This window comes from Meriones unguiculatus, chromosome 16, assembly GCF_030254825.1.
Source record: "Meriones unguiculatus strain TT.TT164.6M chromosome 16, Bangor_MerUng_6.1, whole genome shotgun sequence".
In the NCBI taxonomy this organism is placed as follows: domain Eukaryota; kingdom Metazoa; phylum Chordata; class Mammalia; order Rodentia; family Muridae; genus Meriones; species Meriones unguiculatus.
Window position 1 is genome coordinate 27156053 of NC_083363.1, and position 23532 is coordinate 27179584.

Consider the following 23532-nt stretch of genomic DNA (forward strand, 5'->3'; position numbering starts at 1 on the left):
GAGCTTGGCATCTCTGGGTGAAGTACAAGACTCATTTAAGGCCAATACAAGAGAACAAACCACCCGCTGGTGGCACACACACCTTCAGTCGTAGCACTTGCAATGCAGAGGCAAGCAGATCTCTGTTCAAGGCCAGCCTGGTCTACAGAATGAGTTCAGGATAGTCAGGGCTACACAGAGAAAGCACATCTTGAAACAAAACAAAACAAACAAACAAAAAATAAACCAAAGGACTGTTGGTATAATGTTCTTGTGGAATATATACAATTTACCATTGTTCATTCAAATGCTGACTTCTCTACCCTACTATTTAGTTTCAATCCGGACATTGCATTGTGATGTTTATTCTAAGCATCATCTGTCTCAAGTTTGTGTAAACATGCCACCATTTGTTCTCTGTATTGTCAATAAAACAACCAGCCAATGCTGAACAATGGAGAGAATGCGGTGGAACATCTTGGTCCGGAGGGGAGGAGAAAGAAGTGAGTGGGAGGAGTCGGAGAGGAGAGATAGAGAGAGGACAGGACTTGGAACCATCAAGAGCGATGACCTGGACCAAAGATATGACTAAAAGCAATTATAATCTGACTGCAAGAAAACAATGCGGGCTTGGAGGTTTAGGATGGGGAGTAACTATTGCCCAGCATTGTGTGTTAATTAAATAAATCCTAGTCTTTGTGTGGTGATTTGGGTATATATAAATCCTAGTCTTTGTGTGATGATTTGGGTAAATAGCTGGTTTAGGAATAACCACTGTTTAACTAAAAGATAAATCAATATTAAACATTATTAATCAACAACAAAGGACAATGCCAAGAACATCTGATTTTTAGGGTGAAGCATTCACCTAGGAGATGCAGATTAATGTTTATAGCTTTTAAGGAAACTTTCAGGTTCATTACCTTTATCGAGAGATGCTCCAGCCATGTGGTAAAAGCTCAATGCAGTGTCCACGTCATTAATGTTCTTCAGGAAAGTGAAGAAGTTCTCTACCTCCTGGAAAGTCAGGCCCTGAAAGAGGAGCAACAGCAAGATGAAGGAGAGCCTGTAGCAAACAGAGCAAAGCCAGCGTGGAAACCCAGCAGATCTTACAGATGCTGAACCAACTGGTCAAGGGACGGCAACTGCGAACAGCACAGGACAAAACTCTAGAGCAGTGGTCCTCAACCTTCTTAATGCTGTGACCCTTTAATACAGTTCATGTTGTGGTGACCCCCAGCCTTAAGATTATTTTCATTGCTAACTCATCACTGTAACTTTGTTACTTTTATGAATTGTAATGTAAATATCTGCTCCTTGATGGTCTTAGGTGACCCCTGTGAAAAGGTGGTTCCATTCCATAGGCTGAGAACCGCTGATTCCATAGACTGAGAACCCCTGCTCTAGAGTATTCTCTAAGGACAGTGAACTGGCTAACTGTAGAGTCTGACATAAAGCTGCTTGCAGTGATGGCCAGGCACCCTTGATGAAAATGTTTAACCATGTTTCCCAATTAGCCACAATGTCTATTACACTTCCTAAGTGGGTTGTGGCCACTTGACCTGTAAGACATCTTAAGAAGTAAAATCTGAGTCAGGATTTCCATATCACAGTCTGCTCACAGAATCCTGAAAGGCAGGGACAGATGAGGAATGGGTTCAATACTTATTGAAAGCCCAGCACTGACAGGGAAAGCCGTTCATGATCTCCATTTAAAAGCTCCAGAAGATGCTGGGTGGTGGTGGTGTATGACTTTAGTCCCAGCAGAGGCAGGTGGATCTCTGTGAGTTCAAGGCCAGCCTGGTCTACAGAAGGAGTTCCAGGAAAGCCAGAGGTAAAACAGCGAAACCCTGTCTCCAAATGATGCACCATGGAAACCTAATGACATGCTCTGAATGAAGAAATTCTTTCCAGAAGCTGGTCAAAGCTGTGCTCATCTTAACTCTCTATGACAACTCAAGCAAAGCAGCTATCTGCATCAGGGCCACCTGGAGCTCCCCAGTTCTCACACATCAGTGTGACCACAATCAAAGCAGAAGTGGAACACAGGGAATGTCCTGTGTGTTGTAAAAGCAGCCACCGTGCCCCAGGGGACAGTACATGTTGGCAGCGTCTCTGAGAACTGGTGCTTCAGGTCTGTCCCTAAACTACAGAACCCGGGAGCACAGTAAGAAGGAAGCTAGGACAGAGATCACCTGCAGCTCTTTCTGGGCACTCTCCACACTGGGCCAACTGGGTCCTTCCTTCCTTCCTTCCTTCCTTCCTTCCTTCCTTCCTTCCTTCCTTCCTTCCTTCCTTCCTTCCTCCTACCCTCCCTCCCTCCTTCCTTTCTTTTTTCTTTCCTTCCTTCCTTTCCTTCTTCCTTCCTTTCTTTTTCTTAAAGGTGTGCTCCAATGAGTCCAGTGAAAAGAATTTTATTGAATCAAACAGAGAGCTAGATCTCTGGGTGTATGATTATGTCACATGACTTTCTGTAATTTTTCTTTTGGAGAATCAAGGAATTTAAAAACTATTTTACTACACAGTATGATGACTCTAAGGGTGCATAAAATACAAACACCCAAAATTAAGAAGCTGTTATTAGCCATGCTGGGGTACATGTCTGTAATCCCAGAACTAGGGAGGCAGAGGCAGGAAAATCTGTGAGTTCGAAGCTAGCCTGGTCTACAAAGTGAGACCAGGATAGCCAAAGCTACACAAAGAAACCCTGTTTCAAAAAACTGCATGCCATTTTCTAGTTGTGAGTTTCTACCACCCATATTTCCAGTAAAAATCACTACATGGATTCTTAGGGAATTCCTTTTTATTAAAACAGAAACAAAACAAACAAACAAACAACAACAAAAACAGAAACAGTTTCCGTTAGAGTATTAAGTAGTATTAAGTAGCAGAATTAAATAGTATACATTTTGCTATATATGGCTTCTCCTTAAGATTTGTTCCATGATATTTATCTATAGTTTATTCTTATTGTATAAAGTATTATATCATTTAACTATATCACATTTGTTATTCTTCTTAAAAGAACTCCCTATGTAATTTATTAGAGTGAGTATGTGTTTGAGGGCGTGTATGGAGGCCAGAGGACAACCTAAGGAATCAGTTTTCTTCCACCTTTGCATGGATTCCTGGGATCAAACTCAGGTCACCAGGTAATAAGTGCTTTTACTCACTGAGCCATCTCTCTGGCCCTCACAAACTGCTTACCTGTTACAAAAAGGGGTGATCTCCAGCTTTGGAGAGTTATGAACAAAAGTATACTTGTATTGAGTTGTTCAGTCAAACGCTCACCTATCTTTATGCATCAAGTGGCATAATTTTTGCAGACCCTAATTTCAGGACATTTTCTTGACCAGAGTTGGGGCTTACCCCTACTTAGTGTTCTGGGTGATGTAAGCATTTGCTTTGCATCTGCCTTGTAGATGAGTGTATCATTAGATTAGAAGCACAGGTTCTATAGTATCACTGTATCTACATTAGATAGACACTGACATCATCTTCCTTCTTTCACCAAAAGAACAGTGAGGGTGAAAGAAATGCAAATGTCCATTGAGGGGTGAGCCAGTTAACAAAGAAACCATGTCTGCCTCACCCTCTTTCTCCAGGCCACAGTGGTGCATATTTGTAGTCCCTATACTCTGCAGGCTGAGGAAGGATTTTTTTTTTTTTTTTTTGAGTTTGATGTTTGCCTGGGATACATGGTGAGACCCTGTTTTGAAAACCAAAGCAACAACAACAAAGGGCTTGGGGGAAAGATTTTTTTGTTTAATCACATTTATATGAGATACTTGGGTTAGTTAAACTTATAGACAGAATGCAGGATGGCGACTGCCACAAGGAATTGGGAGTTACTGTTTAATTAGTAAAGAGTTCCAATTTGGGAAGGTGAACAAAGTTCTGGAGATAGTGGCGATGGTTGCCCAAATGGGAATGCACTTAAAACGACTTTAATTACACAATTAAAAAATGGTTAAAATGCCAACTTCTGTGTATATTGGGACACATAACAAAATGCATTAAAGCTTTTTAGCTTTATAACAATTAAGAAATGAATTTCTCTGGGAGTGGGGGAAAGTGGACAGATTCCCACTCTTCTTCCTTTTCTTTTTTTTAAAATAATTTATTTAACTTTATTCATTTTGTGCATTTGTATGAAGGTGTCAGAATCTGTGGAACTGGAGTTACAGACAGTTATGAGCTGCCATGTGGGTGCTGGGAATTAAACCAGAGTCCTTTGGAAGAGTAGACAGTGCTCTTAACCACAGAGCCATCTCTCCAGCCCTCTTCTTCCTTTTCAAGAAAACTTTACAGGGCTGGAGAGATGGCTCAGAGGTTAAGAGCATGGTCAGCCTCACACTGGAAAAGGTTTTGAAGATTAAAGGCTGATTTAAAATTCCTAAAACAGAGAGGGCATTGTACAGAATATACTTTCTAGTTTGACTGAAAAGAAAAGCACTAATGTTTACTAACTACTTTTGTGTGTGTGAAACATCAGCTACTACAGAGCAAGACCAGACTTCTCATGCTGAGCTTACTAGAGGACAAAGAGAGGGAGGGAGGATAACCAGCATGAAGTGCCTATTCATCATGATTTGGACAAACAGTGGGGTACAAATCCACTGACACCATTAAATCTAATATATAGCGCTCTGTCTTTATTATATAGATACAATAAAGAATATTTATCGAGTGCTTACTTGCTACTCAGCACTCTGCCAAGAACAGCAAGAAAAATAAAACTACATTGGACATAGGCCTTGATGTTATGGGCTTATAATTTACATAGGCCTCCTTAAAGAAAAAAATAATGAAACCAGCTACAAAATTCTTATTTCCCAGCAATGGCTTTACCCACACATGCATGCAGGCACAGATCAGTGGATTCCAGGTGAAGTGAGAGTTTTTGTTTCAAAAATATGTGGAGAGTGATGGTCATGCATTCCTGTCATACATATATGACATACATATACATACTATACCATGAGGTTTGTGGATGTAAAGTAGAAGCTGAAGGGCTATGCTTATCATGAGCTGAGCTGTTCAGACAGGAAGACTAAAGCTCCTGTGTGATCTATTGGATGTAAAGGGAACTGGTATCACAGCAGCCAGGAGGGAGTGTCCCCTCCCCCTGAGCTTGGTGACAGTAGAGTCTTGATATTCTATGAGAAGGTAGAAAATAGAAACTTACAGGAAACTGCTCTGTAAACTAGTTAATTGGTTAAGTGTAGGGAAGATGGACTTAAACAAAGGCGAGGCTGCTCAGAAAAGAAGGGAAGACTAAAAGTAGCTTGTAGAAGTAGAGGAGATTTTCTAGGCACCGTAAAAATGCATCTAACAACAGAGGCTTGTTAATGAAGTGAATAGTCTTTTGAAAGTAAAAGCAATCAGTAAAATTTTAGAAGAAAAGAGTGTTGTTGTATGTGTGTGTGTGTGTGTGCGCGCGTGCACGTATGAGAAAGAGAAAGAGAAAGAGAAAGAGAAAGAGAAAGAGAAAGAGAAAGAGAAAGACAGGATTTCTCTGTGTAGACTTGGCTGTCCTGGACTTGTGTGTGACAAGGTCTCTCTGTGTAGCCTTGGCTGTCCTGGACTTGCTCTGTAGATTAGGCTGGCCTCAAACTCACAGAAATCTGCCTGCCTCTACTTCCCTGAATGCTGGGATTACAGGAATGCGCCATCTTGCCAGGCTAACAGTGAATAGTTATATGGCCAAATGAGGCATGAATTCTTACATAATGTGGCAAAGCACAATCTATACCAAAACCAAAAACCAAACCAAATCAAAGTAACTGGTAAGTCAAAGCTCATCAAAACCAAGAGAAAACTGCAAATGAGAGGCTAAAAGAAAACATTTGGAAAAAAAAAATCACTTTTTTTGGTCTGAATCCAGTACCTTTATTTTTATTTGACGATGAACACACCCAGCATTAACACACCCAGCAACTCCAGTTACTTTTGCTCATAGCACTGAGAAACAACAAGCTTAGCAAGGTCCCTCTCCATGGCCACACCTCATCATGGTAACCCTGTTCTTTAGAGCTATAGGACATCAGGACCTGTGCAGCCACCAGACCAAGCAGAATTGTCAGGACTTAGCTGAGACAGGAGGTTTGGGTTGTCTCACTCGGGGGACAGGACCCTGAAAGACACATCAAAAGATGCCACTGTGCCTGGTTCTGGACTGAGTCTCACTTACAGACAACACTAGCCCTGGCCCTCTCCCTGTGTTCCTTCTTTTTCAGAGTTGCTCTTCTTCAATCAACACTATAATGACTCCATTAGAATACCAAACACCCCCAGATGGAGCCTAACAGAACATAGGCTGGGATGTGACTATCTAGAATCTAAGCATGGGCAGCAAGAAGACTCACCTTAAACCTCTATCCTAGCAGGCTCAGGACTCCCTGGGAGGGCTGGGAAGGAAGCGGGAGAAACATGCTTTACACAACTTGATAAAATGTGGGGTTCCCTGGGACTGCTGGCCTCTGCATCACCCCTACTTCCCACACAGCTGCTCGTAGAGCGTGGGCACGTAAGTCATCCCGCTCTGCCTGGTAATGTGCCCACGCCCAGGCAGTACTTCTTGCAGAAGGCCACCACCTTGAGCTTGCTGCAGTGGTCTCCATCCAGGATTGGCTGTTCACAGTCCAGTGGTCTGTCCTGCTTTTACACCAGCCAGATATGAGGACCATGCAACTGCTGATGTCATTACCCTTCATGTTGACTACCAGAAAAGGTCCCTGAATTTGGGGTTCTTCCTGTTAGGACCATCTGGGTCCATGGTGTAGAGATTCCCTGGATCGAGGCCATCCCATGAAAGGCTGCTGGGCCTATCCTTAACCCGGTGGGCTCACTTTGCCCAGCTTGTCTACCTCCACCTCAGCGTAGTTGATACACGGCACATGCTGGGGCCACTTCACCCCCTGCAGGCTCAGTGGCCCGGCTGATGTCAGCGAGCATGGTGACAGCAGGAACCTGAAAATTGCTCTTTTGATAAAGGACTTATACTCAGATTGTATAGAGAACTCATACAACTCAGTAGTGAGAAGGCTAACAATGAAAGATTTGCTAGTGCATATGTAGCTCAGAGCATAGATAGCACTTGTTCTCTGTACACAGGCCCTAGGTTTGATCTCATCACTATAACCAACCAAATGAATAGTCAACAGACATTTTACTAAAACAAGATACATGAACAATAAACACATTAGAAAAATACAAATTAAAACCATAATGCTATCTACTAAAATGACGTCTTTTTAATTTTTAGTTTTGCTTTTTTGAGACAGGGTCTCTCAACATGGCTTCTGGATGGCCTGGAACTCACACTGTACAACAAGCTAACCTGAGATTCATAGAGATCTGCCTGCCTTTCCCTTCTAGGTGCCAGGGTTAAAGCTGTGTATCACCATGACTGGCTTAGTTTGGATGTCTCTTAAAAAGTTAAACATAACTATCTAATATGACCTAGCAATCTCCTTCTTAGGAGTCATAATAATAATAATAATAATAATAATAATAATAATCATAGGTCCAGGGGCTGGAGAGATGGCTTAGTGGTTAAGAGCACTAGGTGTTCTTCCAGAGGACCCAGTTCAATTCTTAGCATCCATATGGCAGCTCACAACCATTTATAACTCCAGCTCTAGGGGGTCTGATACACTCCTCTGGCCCCTGCACACACTCAGGTACACTCATGGTTTACAAACATACATGCAAGCATAACGACCACAAATATAATGACAACATCATTATATTAAAGGACAACGAACGATACGACAACAACAACAGAACATAAGCCCATGTAGAAACTTGCATGTAAACACTGACAAGAGCAGTATTCCTAACAGCCTAAAACAGAAGCAATTTGGTTGTGCATTTGATGGTGACTGGTGAAGAAAACATGGATGATGAAACACTATTTACTACTCAGCAATAAAAAGCAAGAAAAAAAAAAAGGATTAATATGTGCATTAGCAGAGATAAATCTTCAAAGCATTATGCTAAGAAAAAGAAGGCAGAGGAGTAAGACTACACTATGACATTGCATTTGTTATGAAATGCTCAGAACAGGCAAATCATCTGGAGAGAGAGGATTGATTTATAGGAGTAAGGCAGAGATGCACATTAACTGAAGACTAGCATGAGGGATCTTTTGGGGTGATGGGAATGTCTGCATACTGGATGGCAATTATGTTGCATAACTGTACATTTACTAATAACCACTGAACTGTACACTTAAAATGGTGACTTTCATGGCTTATAAAATACACCTCAATAAGGTTGTTTAAAAAAATAAAATGCAAGACTGGTGAGAGGGCTCAGTGAATTGCTGGCAAGCCTGATGAACTGAGTTCATTCAGCAGATTGCACACAGTGGAAACAGACCACAGGCTCCTTCAGTTGTCCTCTGACCTCCACACACATGCTGTAGAATATGTGCTCTTTTTTCCCCAATAAATAAATTTAAAAAGTAAAGTTTAAAATTTTTAACGGTTACGGAATCTTGTTGGCTTTGGATATCGGTGTTGCCTCAAAGACAGTGTGTGAGTTCTGGCCAAAAGCTAAGGCTCTTAAGAATACTTTTCCAGCACGCCTGTAATCCCAGCACTTGGGGAGGCACAGGCAGGTGGCTCTCTGTGAGTTCAAGGCCAGCCTGGTCTACAAAGCAAGTCCAGGACATCCAAGGCTACAATACACAGAGAAACCCTGCCTCTAAAAACCAAAACCAAAACCAAAACCAAAACCTTTTCCAAGCCCAGCATGGTGGCACACATCTTTAATGCCAGCATTCTGGGAGGCAGAGGCAGGCAGATCTCTGTGTTCAGGGCCAGTCTGATCTACAGAGTGAGTTCCAGGACAGTCTGCACTACACAGAGAAAAAATTTTTCTTTAAATTTGTCTTTAAAAAATTAAAAAAAAGAAAAGAAATACTGTTTTTAAAAAAAAAGAAAAAAAAAGAAAAGAAATACTGTCTTTAAAAAAATTAAAAAAAAAAAGAAAAGAAATACTGTTTCATGTGAGCAATGATTCTGTCTACCAAGCAAAACAACTGGGTGCAAGAGTATTAAATCTAGCACAGAGAAAATTGTCAGTATCATGTGCTTCCCTTGCTGTCTTCTACCCCTTGGACCAGCTTTTTCTGACTCAACCCCTCCTGAAATGTAGGTCTGTTTAAAGTTCATCTCTACTTGCTCCTTGGTCAGGGGTACTTCACAGCTACCGAGTCACCCAAAGTGGTGTAGACGGAGCAGAAACACTAACAGATGAGAGCCTCAGTCCAAGCCCCATCTGCACTGAGCTGTAGCCTCCAAATCTGCACATTTCACAGGACATCCACAACACAGCCTTGCTTGTTGGCTCTGGGCTGGGCTATCATGGTTGGGGTGGCTGGCTCCAGGCTGGGCTGTCATTGGGACCACCTGGGGAGCCTCTGCACTGGTGATTCCAGGAACCCTTCTCTGAAGAACAGCCCTTTTCTTGGGCAATTTCAATTCTGGGCTTCACCCTCTCAGCTACCATGGGATCTCTTGTCCAGTGGTGGCTGTTCTCACCCTCCTCACCATGTGAACAAGCTGTCTCCACTTCTAATCCCCCACAGTTCTTTCTCTCAGGTCTCATCTGCTCCTTATGTGTTTTTTCCTGGACTTTCCCAGGAACTCTGGGTAAGTGATTGGCCCAGACTTTGATAAAGAGAAGACAAATGAATACTGTATTAATAAGATAAAGAGCAGTCAGTAACTGATGAGTAGTCACTTGTAAGCTACTAGGCTCATCTCTATGGAACTAGATTTATTTTCCTTCTTTTGTCTTTTTTTTTAAAGATTTATTTATTTATCCATTTATTTATTTATTTATTTTGTATGCAGTGTTCTATCTGCATGTACACTTGCATACCAGAAGAGGGTACCAGATCTTATTATAGATGGTCATGGGCCACCATACAGTTGCTGGGAATTGAACTCAGGACCTCTGGGAGAGCAAGCAGTGCTCTTAACCTCTGAATCATCTTTCCAGCCCTAGTTTTATTTTCTTAAACTCTAAAAGGGATTCTTTCTTCTTTGTGTAGCATCTTGAGGGAAGTAAAAGGAGTAAAGGCTGGAATAAATGAAGCCAGTTTAAGAGACACACACACACCTAACTTCCTTCTGAACTCTGACTTAATTGGTTTGAAGAAGTGTCATTTTATATTTTTGAAGGTTTATTCATTCATATTTTATGGGCATGAGTGTTTGTGCATACGTATGTGTACCATGTGCATGTCTAGTCCCTGTGGAAGCCAGTACAGGGCATTAGATACCCCGGAACTGGAGTTCCAGACAGCTGCAAGCCACCATGTGGGTGCTGGGATCTGACCCTAGGTCTTCACAAGAGCAGCCAATGCCCTTAACAGCTGAACTGGTTCTCCAGCCCTTACATTTTCATACTAACAGACCCAAAGTGGAATAAAGAAAGCCGTTAAAAACAGATGGAAATTTCTTCTTAATAGAAAATGGCTCTGGAGAAATGGACTGCTAACATTAGGGGTAAAGGCCATTATTAACTCTCATTTTGGCTAATTACTATGTTCACAACTATTTAATCAACACAAGAAGGCAATCAATTTTAATCTCCTAGCTAAAACAGGCTAGAAATTCTGGCCAAAAGTAATTTTGCACCCAATTTCCAATTTGAAAAAGTTTGTCCTTTCACACCAGAGCTTTTTTTTTTTTTTCCCCAAGGTCTTCGGTCCTAAATTAACTCTTGTTCAAGCTAAAACATTCTATGACTTCAAGGAAGACATCATAACCTTCAAATATAAATTCAGGATAAAATATGAATTAGCCTATCATGATTGATAGCTAACTTAAGGTCTGCAGCAACCTTTAAAAATAGGTCTGTTCAGGCTTGGTATGTAGGTCAGTGTAGCACATCTGCCTAGCATGCACGAGGCCCCAGGCTGTATCCTTAGCACTCCAAAAACCTAACAAACAACAAACAAGAAGAATATCTCACAAAACAAAGATGAAAAGTCTGTCTAGAGAAAAGCAGGCTTCCTGTATGCAAACAGCATGTGACCAGCGAAAAACCACCTAAAGACATGCAACTGATGTCTTATAAATTTCTACAGATACGAGCTGGGTACTGGATAGTATACTCTCCAGGGGAAGAGATATTTCTTACTCCAGGAATGACAGGTCTACCCTTCAGCCAAGAGAACATCTGCTGTGGAAACAGGCTGGATAAGTTTCAGAAGAACCTAGCCTGGCCCAGAGGCCTTTCAGCTTTCCAACATCCAACATGAGGCAGAAAATGTCCAGCTGAGAAGCAGTTAGAAAGCAGTGGTGTTCATGAAAGATTTCTTACTCAAACAATAAGGAAACTGAACTGGGACACATGCTGCCATCTTATTTCTTTTCCAGTTATTGGCTTTTAAAAGCTATGATGGTCTCATGCCAAGCAGATAGGAAAAGTTCAATTCCCAGGGCCAGTGAGGTCAGGGATTTACCTACAATAATCATGGGAACTGCTACAGAAGCAGCTGAATCCATCTTCAGAGAAGCTTTGTCTTGATCACATCACACTACTCTGGCCATCACTCACAGGACATTTTCACTGCCACGCTGGTGGTGATCATGGCCACGTGACTAGTGCTGTTTATTGATTTGGAGCCTACAGTGAGGCTCTCTGTGTAGACAGCTCTAGTTCAGGCTCTGTGGTGGGTCTGTGTGCCTGAACAGTTAAAGGTCTGTTCTCTCCTTCAGGCTGCTCCTTCCCCACCTTTGTTTGAACAAGAAGCCTGGGGTTCTCCTGTCCTTTGAGATGTATTCACTGTTGACTAGTTCATGACACATTTTCATTATTATTGGTATCTTTGCAATAACCAGACGCTCCCATGGTTTCATTTCTTTCTGTATCCAAGGCAACCTACCTTCCCCTCTTTGAAGTGCTTCTTCAGCTGTCTCTGCATGGCGGTCAGCTTCTTGGACTGCACTCCACTGTAGGCCAGCAACATGCCACCAAACTGCCTCTCGGTGATTCTCCCATCTACAGGGTCATGGCGTTCAAACTGGGTAGGAAACAGACAGAGTGTTCTTAGAGTTACATGGAAGGGATTTTGATGAGGACTGATCAACTGTGTTTGATGGGAGAAATGAATTTTGGTCTCAGTTTCTCACAGACAAACCAGAACTGCTTATATGTGTGTATAAAATTATCATGATGAAACTCATTAGTCTGAGTTATTAATATGCATTATTATTAATAATAATAATAATAATAATAATAATAATAAAAAAACAAACAGTAAAACCCAGAACAGACAAAGCTCCCCATACCCTCCACAGGTCAAACACATCCTTGAAAGAAGGCCAATTTTAAAACTTTACAAAAATTTTCAAAATTTTCTCTTTTCTTTTTAGATAGGCTCTCAGTAGTAGAACTCAGTATGTACACCAAGCTGGCCTCAAACTCACAAAGGTCTGCCTGCCTCTGCTTCCTAGGTTCTGGGATTTCATACATTAATAGTTATAACCACTCTCTAAGATCACCCATGCCCTTACTTCCCAGTGAAGACTTAAGGATGATTACACATTTTATCAATTATGCATATAAAATATGCATAATCAAATATGCATATACACAATCAAGTATTTTATGTACTAGATCTCCAAGGATTTCAAACAAGAACAATGTATTTATAAGTTTTCTCAAAAATGGTAATTGGATGTTAGGATATCAATAGAGCTTAAGAAAAATATGCATTAAAAAAAGATGAAAAAAAAAAGAAAAAAAAGATGAATACAGCAGTAGACTTGTTAACTTGTTAACTACAAAGCTACTGAAAAAACCATTAAAAATATTTAAATCTGCAGATGAAAAGGCTAAGTGTAAAGAACCTCTAGCTAATCTAAGGGTTATCAGAAAATTAAGATTTCACTTAAAAACAGAGACAAGGAAGCTCTCTTAGTCCCAGCTGCAATGGTGATTCTATGTACAACACAGTGGCTATAGGCATAGTGGCCAAGTAGGGAGCAAAATGACATGAAGATGGTAGATTTCTCCATGTTTTGTTTTTTAGCTTTTTAAAAATCTTTATTTTATATATCTATCTGCATGTATACTTGCATGCCGGAAGATGGCAGCAGATCCCAGTATAACTGGTTGTGAGCCACCATGTGGGTGCTGGGAATTGAACTCAGGGCCCTGGAAGAGCAGCCTACTACTCTTAACTGCTGAGCCATCTCTCCAGCCCTCCTCTCTGTGGTTTTATTGGGATATCACAAATACAAGGAGATGTTCACATTTCCATATGGCAGGGTTAGTCTGTTCTCCTGAGAAGGTAAACACAGATGTCAGATATCACTGATTAAGTTCACATCAACAATCATTTCTGAGTGTCTTCCAGTTGTTCAGCACTTATGTTAATCATTGTGTAGTATGGAAAGGAAGGACAGAATTCTGTTGGAGTGTTTACGGACATCTAGTGGGGAGATAAGACATGTGAGACATGCAATAAAAATTAAAATACCAAGAGTGGATTCTTTCCATTCTCATCTCTTCAGTTGGCATGGCCAGTTGAAACATCTTATGTTTTCACTTATGAGCTGTAGGAATGTATAAGCCACAAGAGCTACACTGCAATAGCAACTCTTTACTGGGCATGTGCTATACCTAGGAGGCTCACCTATACGTTCTTTCATTTAATCTTTGTCAGGTCCATGGCACTTATTAGGTCCACTTTGCAGATAAGAAAACAGGCAACATGCAATTGCATGTGACCAAGCTGGGTTTGCAAATGTAGCCCATTTGGGTTCACAGCATTTCCTATTTTTCAGCAACCTTCAGGACAGCACCCTGCTGTTTTGAATAAGCTAGAACAGCTAGAAAGGGGGAGTACAGAGGGGGGGCTGAGAGTCTCATTTTGGGATTCGATTTAAGTTTGATTTATGGCTCAATTTACCATCCTGAAACAAAATAGAGGACTAATAAAAATTCTGCAAGTGGGCAGTTTTCTGCACTGTTTAAAGCAGGTTTCCAGATGGGCTCAGATGGTACAGAATTCATTTACAGGCAGACTCTAAAAGCTGTGGTCCCTGCTCTCCAGGCTAGCCTGCCTTTAAGGATCTGGACATTCATGCTCCCCTTTCTGGATCCCCCATCCTAGTGGAGCAAGACAGACTTGAGGTTGAACTATTTCTTGTTTGTAAACCTGACAGCAGCTGGCTTGCTCAAGGCTCATGAAAGGCCTTCAGTTTTCACCCTCCAGAGGCACAAACATACCTCTGCTGTGTTTCTAAGGCAGTTTCCAGGGAAGATCCTCAAGTAGCAATTTTAATGCTCAAATTAGAGTTTTGTTGTTGTTTGTTTTTGTTTTGTTTTACTAGTGTTTGAAGACCTAAAACTTGGCTTTTGATAATATGTTCTATTATTTTTAAGCAATTAGAACTGAAAAGGCTTAAATGCTAATATTTGCCCTTTCTGCATAGTTTGGCCCACTTTAAAATTTATTGCTTTAGCTCTGTGATTTGACTTTTGGCAGCATCTCTGTTTAGCCTACTGGGTCTTCTGAGTCAAAACTGCCCAACTGAGTTTTTTCATGTTTCAGAGGACCAGCTCCTTATGCATGCCAGCAAGTGCTTTACATTGAGCTATAGATCCAGCCTGTTCATTTCTGGAGTCTTAAAAATGGCAGTGATGGAGAGGGGTAGGTGGGTGGTGGGTATTTCACACACATACAATTGCTAACAGACACAAACATACTGGTTTAACATTTTAAAGTTGAAGACCTACTAAGTGAAGGTTTATGAGTTTTGAGGATCGTATTTCAGGGATTTTCACTAACTTAAAATGTCAAGGGCCAAGGACAGATGTTACATGGCTGCAGGAATCATGTGTGCAATTATGTTTTGAGATGCCTGACCCTCATCGTGTATATTGTCTTAGTTAGGGTTTTATTGCTGTGAAGAGACACCATGACCATGGCACCTCTTACAAAGAAAAACATTTAATTGGAGCTGGCTTATAGTTTCAGAGGTTTAGTTCATTATCATCATGGTGGGAAGCATGGCAGCATGCAGGCAGACATAATGCTGGACAAGGAGCTGAGAGTTCTACATCTTGATCCGATTAAGCATATATGATCTCAAAGCCCACTTCTACAGTGACATACTTTCTCTAACAATGCCATATATACTCTAACAAGGCCATACTTCCTAATAGTGCCACTCCCTATGGACCAAGCAGTCAAACACAGGGCCCTATCTATTCAAACCACAACATACATTAAGTCTTGACAATCCTGCAGGTGTGCCCTTGGAGTGCTGTAGGAATGTAATCAATCCTCAAGGTCAAGGAAGGGCCTCAAAGGAGAGACACAGGTTATTACAAGATTACCACAATGCAGAAAAGCCTCTGTGTGTCTGGAATCGGTCTGAATCAATGGCTTGCACAACTTAGCAAAAAGTTGCTCCCTTGAGATTGGGGCCTATAAGTTCTACTTCAGTGACAATTAAGGAAATCCATTCTCTTTAGTCCTGTGGAAAAGAACTTGTGTGGCCTAGCACATCACTCACCATCTGTGCTGCTTTTCTGTGTTTCAAAGGCAGATGAACAGCCTAGCCCTTTCCCTCTGCAGCCACTGCTACATCCTCAAATGTATGCAAGCAGTCTCCCTGTTGATCCCCAGGGTGCTGGCTCCAGAGCAGCTAAGGGAGGGCCAGAAAAGAAAAGGTAGCAAATGCTGGAAGATTTTTCCTGGCTTTCTAAACAGTGCACCTATTGTTCCGGCCCCTGCTCCAGGAAAGCCTTTCGGGAGGACAGTTGGTCTACATTTAGCTATATGAAATGATCTGAGGAAGATAAAAGGTTAGTGAAAGAATATGCTTTCTTACAAGGGCTAAAAAATAAGGTTGAAAAATAGTAGGTAGAGAAAGAAATCAGTATCTGAAAGTGGGCCATCATTTAGCAAAGGTTTTGGGGAGTCACTACACTCTGGGATGAGTAAAGCCCAATCGTGTTCTTCCATACAGTTACAACCACTGGGACTTGTGCAGACCCCAGTGAATTCTTCCCTTACACAAACATTTCAGAACATTCTGATAGGCCTTTGCTAGCTTCTGAACTGTACAGCAAAGACTACATGGTGATCTAAGGCTTTCAGTGGAACAGAATGGAGCCTCTGTGTCACTGTTATTACTGTCAGGAGTTTCATCCTATTAGGTTCATGAAAAGGAAAGAAGATTACAGGTCCCATTCTCTATGGGAACCCTCCTCTTCTAGTAATCATGATGTATTTTAAAGTTTGAGTTGAAATCTGTTTCTGTAATTGGATGGGCATCTCTAAACAGAAGAGGAATCATCACTGCTTCACTCATGGTTATCTTCTGGCAAGTTGAAGAAGGCCTACAATCTGGAATGCAGGTAACATGGCTCAGTTCTTAGCAAGGGCTAGCACAATCATTAGATTCAGACCATGAGATCACAGTGAATAAGCTAAACTGCTAGACATTTTGTCTTTTTGGGGAGCTGGGTCGTTGTGCATCCTGGGAAATAATTCTTATCTCTGAGTGACATGCCCAATGTAAACTACTGTATTTTTCAATTCCAAATCTTAAGACATCTTACATTTTAAAAGACTTACTGGTTCAGTTGGAGCTAGGAGTGGTGGCAAAGACCTTTAATTCCAACACTCAAGATGTGGGACTAGGCATGATGGCAGGCACTTTTAGGCCCAGCACTCAGGAGGCAGAGGCAGGCAGATTTCTGTGAGTTTGAAGCCAGCGTGGTCCACATAGTGTTCCAGGGTAAAACCTTGCTTTTTGTTATTGTTTTGCCTGGGAAAGGTGCTATGTACCTATAACTCTAGCTACTTGGGAGGCTGAGGTGGGAAGGTCATTGAGCACATGAGTTTAAGATCTGCTCCAGTGGATCAAAAGAAAGTTGGGGCTGTGATCAAACGAGCTGACCAAATCTTGAGTCCCAGTCATATAGCCAGATCAGGAAAGGGGTGGTCAGCCCCATGTGGTGTACAGTCAGTCATACAGGCACGCAAAACACTCATACATATGAAAATGGGGAGAATGAAATATCATTATTATAAGATAAAAATGTTTGCCCTTTGTTAATGGATGGTACTTCTTTTTTCTTTTTTCTTTTTCTTTTTTTCTCCAGTTTAACATCGTTTTGTTTGTTTGTTTTAAGACAGGGTTTCTCTCTGCAGCCTTGGCTGTCTTGGTACTTGTTCTATAGACCAGGCTGGTCTTGAACTCACAGAAATCTGCCTGCTTCTGCCTCCTGAGTGCTGGGATTAAAGGCATTCACCACTACCACCTGACAAACTATCTTTTGTTTAGGTGCATTTTATGTATGGAAATCTTTAGTGTAGCTAGATATATAGATTAAAAAAAACTGGCTATGCCTAAGAACTCTTTCCTGGTAAAATAAGAAATTAAATATTCATCTAAATATTATAAAAGATACTTAACAGTGGTGCTTAATGACAATGATTAGCTCCCTGGAACTAAAGAGCAGACAAGGCTCTGATGTCGAATTTGGAACCTGAGACAAGGGGTTTTAGACTTAGATTTTTCAGATAACTTTGGCTATGAAGTAAGTTCCAGGGCAGCCTGAGCTACATAAAAAGACTCTGTCCTAAAGAAAAAACAAAACAAAACAAAAAATTCCAAGCACAAAAACAAGGTAGGGGTAAGAAAGGCTGGTGATGTGGCTCAACTGATAAGAGTGCTTGCCTAGCATGCATGAAGCCCTGGGCTCAGTCCCTAGTACATCATATGTTGGATATGAGAGCATATGTGGTACCTGTTATCCCAGCACTCAGGGAGGAACAGACAAGAGGGTAAGAAGTTAAAAGATTTTCCTTGGCTACACAGCGTAGGTCATTCTGAGCTACATGAGATACCATCTTAAATAAAAAACAGTAACGTAAAACAGCAGGTTACCAGCATTTGTTTTAAATTTTTCAGTCTCTGAGTCTTTACTAAGAATATCTGGGGATTTGTTTGTTTGTTTGCTTGCTTGCTTTGAGACAGGATCTCCCTGTGTAGCTCTGGCTGTCTTGGAAATCACTCTTATAACACTATACACTGCTTAAAAAAATTCTTTTATGTTTGTGGTGGTGTGGTGGTGGTGGTGGTGGTGTGTGTTTGTGTATGGATGCAGATGTAGGGGTCAATGATAATCTTGGTGTTGGTCCTTGTCTTTTTTTTTCCATAGGTTCCCTGCTGCATATGCCAAGCTAGCTGGCCCCAGAGCTCTTGCAGACTGGATTGACTTCACTTCCACCTCCCTATTGGAGAGTTGGGGTTGCATCAGCATTCTATGACTGGCTGTATGTAGGCTCCAGGACCTGAACTCTGGTCCTTGTGCTTGCATAGCAAGCACTTTATCTACTAAGCCATCTCTCAGCCTGATACTTGTACTTCTTGAAGGAAGAGTCTGTGATTTATATTATTTGCTCTGCCATACACAGTGCTGGGTTTTGCAGGTGCTTGTTAAATAATTTTAGCTGAATAAGTCTCTGCCTGAGGTAGAGACTTGCCTACCAATTTATCATCAAACAGGCACCTAAGACACACTTTGCAGTAGAGACCGTGGTAGGCCTAAAGAGAGATGGTATGGCTTCTTTAGAATTGGTATTTATTCCTGAGGGTCGGGGGATGGGGTGAGGACCTTGAAGTAGTTCCTAAAGCTTCACAGAGATGCCCAGGTATGGGCTCTGCTGGTTTAAAAGGTCTATTTGTTTTGCTGGGTCAGTTCACATACAACAAGACCAGAAGAAACAATACAAACAGCCAAATTCATCAATAAGCTTCCGGGAGGGTGTGGGCAGAATAGCAGTGCTATGCAAGCCAAAGCAATTTGTACTCAGATCTGAAAGCAGGCTGGAGTGATAAATTAGGTGAAACTGCCAGGTACATTTATTCATTAAAGTAAGAACCAAAAGAATCTATCAGCAAAGTTCTGTCTTTTTGTTTTGTTTTGTTTTCTGTCACTTGCTATTAGAAAACTCTACCACATCATCAATTTTTATAAAATTCACGCAGGGATAGATGTCTGTAAATTATTAGCACAACATTGTAGCCTATCAGGGAAGTAAGAATATTTTGATGAAAACAGAGAAAGACCCAGTCATCTAAGTTATAAATCTGAATCACAGCATCTACAATCAACTGAAGACATTTGTGGAAGTCCTTTCATTTAGCCGCTGAAACCAGTAACCTCTGGAAAATACGTCATGCAGCTTCATATTCTCTTTTGCCTGTGTGGAAGAAACAGGACATCCCCCGGCATCTATTTCAAAGATGCTGCTTGTCTGGGGCCTAGAAAGGAATCCATGTAACATGGCAGCAAGAAAATAGCACTGGCAGTCAGAGGGACTTTTTTTCTCCCCTGGACAAATACAAACTGTATCTTTAGGCAACTCTTTCAAGCCTCAGTTACCTCATTTATAACATGGATACAATCACCGTATCTCTTGGGATTGCTGCGATGGTTAAGTTAAATAATACATGTGAAATTACCTCGATTAATCTTTTCTCAGATACATTTACTCAATTAGCATTTCTTTGGGAGTGCATCTCATTAGACAGCCCTGGATGGTCTGACTCTTTTTGTTTTACATTGCTGGGAACTGAACCCAGACCATAGGTATCCTGTGGCAGGCATTCTAGCACTGAGCTGTGTCTTCAGCTCCTCTGAGATAGTTTTTTACATTTTAAGAATTAGTATTGTTTTGAAAGTGTGTGTGTGTGTGTGTCCATCCATCCAGAAGACGGCACTTGATACCCTGGAGCTGAAGTTATAGGTGGTTTTAAGTCACCTAATGTGTGTGCTCAGGGAACTCAGGTCCTCTGAAAGAGCAGTACATGCTCTTAACTGTTGAGCCACTACTGGAACATAGCCCAAGAATGGAGCTGTGTAAGAATTCTGAGTGCTTTTGAGAAAACTCCCAAGAAAACAGACAAGAGTTTTGTGACCTCAGTTTTTTCAAAACACGGAATTGTTCTTAGACTGTGTTTTCCTGCTTATCTTAGGTGTAGCAGAGAGCAGTAAGTTTATTTTAGCTGTTGTTATTCATGTACCTCTGTAGAAAAACAAGTTTTTGCCATGTGTGGCTTATCCTTGTGACTGTACACTTTATTCAGGTGACTCTTCCTAGTTCTTAGAGTATGAGCTGTCTGATGCTCTGAGTAAAGCTGGTTCTTATGTAAGTCTTTAGTCAGCACATTTGAACCTGCTCCCCAGGCTCACGCCTCCAAATGGAGTGGTATTATTATTAATTTTATCAAACTCTGTGTGTCTGTGTGTGTGTCTGTACATGTGAGTGCTTGGCCAGGCCAGAAGGTGTCAGAGCCTTCAGAGCTAGGTTCCAGGTGGTTGTAGGCTGCCTGACATGTGAGGTGGGTATATCAGGCTCTTAACTGCTGGCCATTTCCAAGCCCTACATTTTAGTATCACTGAAGTCAGTAGACTTCTTAAATTGCTATTGGCCAGATAGCAATTGTGCCATTGTTTTCACTGCCTGTAGAAACAGGTCAAAGTTTGCAGAATGTTTGTCAATAGCTTAAAAGAAAATCCCAGATAACAGCAGATTTTTCTTTTGAAAATGCTGTATCACCAATGCTGTGATGGCTCAAAGGACAACAGTACACGTGAAAGCAGACAGGCGTGATTCAGAATAAAGCATCCAGAGGTGCTAGAATCTGTATGGAGGCTAAGTTTAGACTAATTTATTTGTTTATTTATTTGTATTTTCCTTTCATATCTGCATAAAAATGCCTTATATTAAAAGTCGAAGCTTAGAGGAGTATTATAACCTTGATATTTATTGACAGGGGAAAAAAAACTCTGATGTGGCCCCAAAAGCTTTAGATAGTAACTAAATATTCTTACTACACAGAAAATATTTTTGTCTTGGTGAGCTCAACAGCATTTTCTTTTCTTTCTATGTGATAATGGTGTATTCTTCTAATGTCTGTGCATTATTTTTCAATAAAGTGTGGTAGTAATCAGCCTAGCACACATGGAGCTCAGTAAATATTAGCTGCCATGTAGAATGGTATTAGCAACAGGTCTGGGATTAGACTTGGTTCTGTTGCCTTCAGATACATTTAAAGGATCACTCTTTTTGCTTATCTACATCTATCTGTGGGACTGTACGCCATATGTGTACTTACACGTGCCCTTGGAGGCAAGAAGTGGGCAGTGGATTGCATAGAGCTAGAGTTACAGGTGGTTGTGAGTCATCTGATGTGGGTGCTGAGAACTGAGCCCAGGTCTGCTAGAAGAGCAGTATACATTCTGAACCATTGAGCCATCTCTCTAGCTTCCCTTCGGCTACAATTAAAGAGAAATATGTCTCCTATGAAGATAACATATAACAGATGAGGGGCTCACGAGGCCCCACCCTTAGCTGAGGAGCTATTGGCAGTTAATGACTACTGGCTGCTGGTGGAGGAGTCGTTTTTCTTCAGTAGCTGCTGCTAAGTTGGCCATGCTTCAGTAAATAACCTCATACTCATATAGGCTATCCTAGTAAAACTTAGTGGGTCACAAAATATTGGGGGTTTTTGCAACCCTACTTGTGGTTAATAATGAAGATGCAGAGATTTCCATATAGTTTAAAGCTTTAGGCCTTTTGCTGGGGCAGACTCTCAGCTAGCTTCTAACTTAACCTGACTTTCAGCACTATGTCTCTGCCAAATGGCTAACTCTTTACCTCCCTGCTCCTTTTGTGTCTCACTTCTGCTCCCTTTGTCTCCTGCCTCTGCTTGCATCCCTCCTGCGCTGCCTTCCTGAAGTTCCACCCCCATACTCCCTGCTCCAGTATTGGCTGTCAGATATTTATTATAACCAATCAATAATAAGACAATCACCTAATCCATCTGTTTGGTTGCTTAAAGGCTGCCTGATCTTCATCTTTTGGGCAGGTATGGAAGGACAAGCATTTGCAAACAGAGAACTCAGTGATGGACCATAGAAATGACAATACCAAAATCCTGCCAGCACTTAGCTTTCTGCCTACAGTAATCAACAATTGAAACCAAAGAGACACACTTTCTCAATGAGAAGGAAAGTCACCCCCCCCCCAAAAAAAAAGACATGAGTGTAAGATAGGGCATGCTGAGAAGAAAGGGTCCAAGGGGAATAAAGGATGGAAAGAGTATGTATGAATATGATCAAAATAGGTTATACATATGTGTGAAATTATCAAAGAATAAATTTAAAAAGGGAACACAGAAAAGCCAATTGAGAAAAGAAAAGAAAAAAACCTAAGTAATTCTTTTAATATCCCCCTTTCCACTGCCCACACAAATTCCTTGCATGTAAGAGACAGGAAGAAGAGATGTGGAAGCATGAACTATGTTTGGGATTAAAGGCTGAATTGTAAACTCACTTTCTAAAAACTAGGCTTTGATATGGAAACCGGAGCTATATGAATAAACCATAACCCCCTCATTTACTCCAAGTAGGGTCCACATTAGTGGTATGTATGACAGTGAGTATACTCTTTCCTTTTGCTCTCATCTGTGCTTCACTCTCTGACAAAGGCACAACAGCACAATAGCCAGTACTTCCACTTACACAGAGGACCCTGCTGGCTGCACACTTACTAAGACACAGCTCACACGAATTTTTGGTGATATTCTAAATTATTAAAGTTTACATGGGTGTATATTACTGGATTGATTACAGCCATGACAAAAGTTGCAAAGATTTATTAAGTCCATAAATGATGCTGAGTATACATGCTCCTAATAACAAGGGAGGAAAAGAAGAATGGGAATTCTCCTTGGATAATTGTGTGTTAGGCTGCTTGTTTATACCTAGGAGGAGGCAACGTTATGAAAAACAGCTCTTGACTAAAGCTTTCTACAGGGATAATTTCACAGAATCAATCTCATGTGAATAAGATCAATTGTTGTGGAGACAGAGAAATGGTGGTATTCAAGGAATCTATCATGACAGCTTCCTGGGCTCCACAGAAGAAGGATAGCAGGGGAAGCTGTACAAGAAACGGTTTAGGCTGTCTGATTTTACACATGCAAGCAGAGCTAAATATTAACTTGTGTACTCTGAAGTTTCTTCCTACCTTAAAACAGTACCTAACTTTGAAAACACTAGTTAAATTTATAACATAATTTGTTCTTTGGTTTTCAGAGCACAAATCTCAGTTGATTTACTTCTTGGAATGACTGATATCTCTCCCCCATTTGTAGAAAACCATTTATTTTTAATTACTGGAATGGGCCCATGTGTGGGTATGTGAAAGTTGTGCCCATGAAGGCCAAAGGAGACAGATTTCCTTGTAGCTGGAGTGACAGGTGGTTTTAAGGTGCCCAGTGAAGTTAGTGGGCACCGAGCTGGGGAACTCTGTAACAGCAATAGGCAATCTTAACCATGAGCCATTGCTCCAACTCCCCCACCTCTACCGGATACCTTTAAAAAATTGGCTTGATCTTTGTTTCTTGTTTTGGTGGCAGTAACAATCAAACCCTGTGCAGTTTCATGTTCTGCCACTGAGCTATGCTCAGCCTAGATTGGCTGGCTTAATCC

The 23532-nt window shown here is 41.2% G+C and overlaps 1 protein-coding gene and 1 pseudogene across 6 annotated transcripts in view; both read right to left on the minus strand.

Annotated features, from left to right (window-relative positions):
- Positions 1-23532, minus strand: part of Micu1 (mitochondrial calcium uptake 1) — a 162605-nt gene that overhangs the window by 26836 nt on the left and 112237 nt on the right. For all 6 annotated transcript variants that reach the window (XM_060369507.1, XM_060369505.1, XM_060369509.1 and 3 more), the window contains 2 exons: positions 11888-12025; positions 903-1011 (listed from right to left, as the gene is read on the minus strand). In XM_060369507.1, coding sequence (XP_060225490.1) covers positions 903-1011; positions 11888-12025 — 247 coding nt within the window. The remainder of the gene's footprint in view (positions 1-902; positions 1012-11887; positions 12026-23532) is intronic.
- LOC132648405 (phosphatidylethanolamine-binding protein 1-like) lies at positions 6023-11593 on the minus strand (annotated as a pseudogene).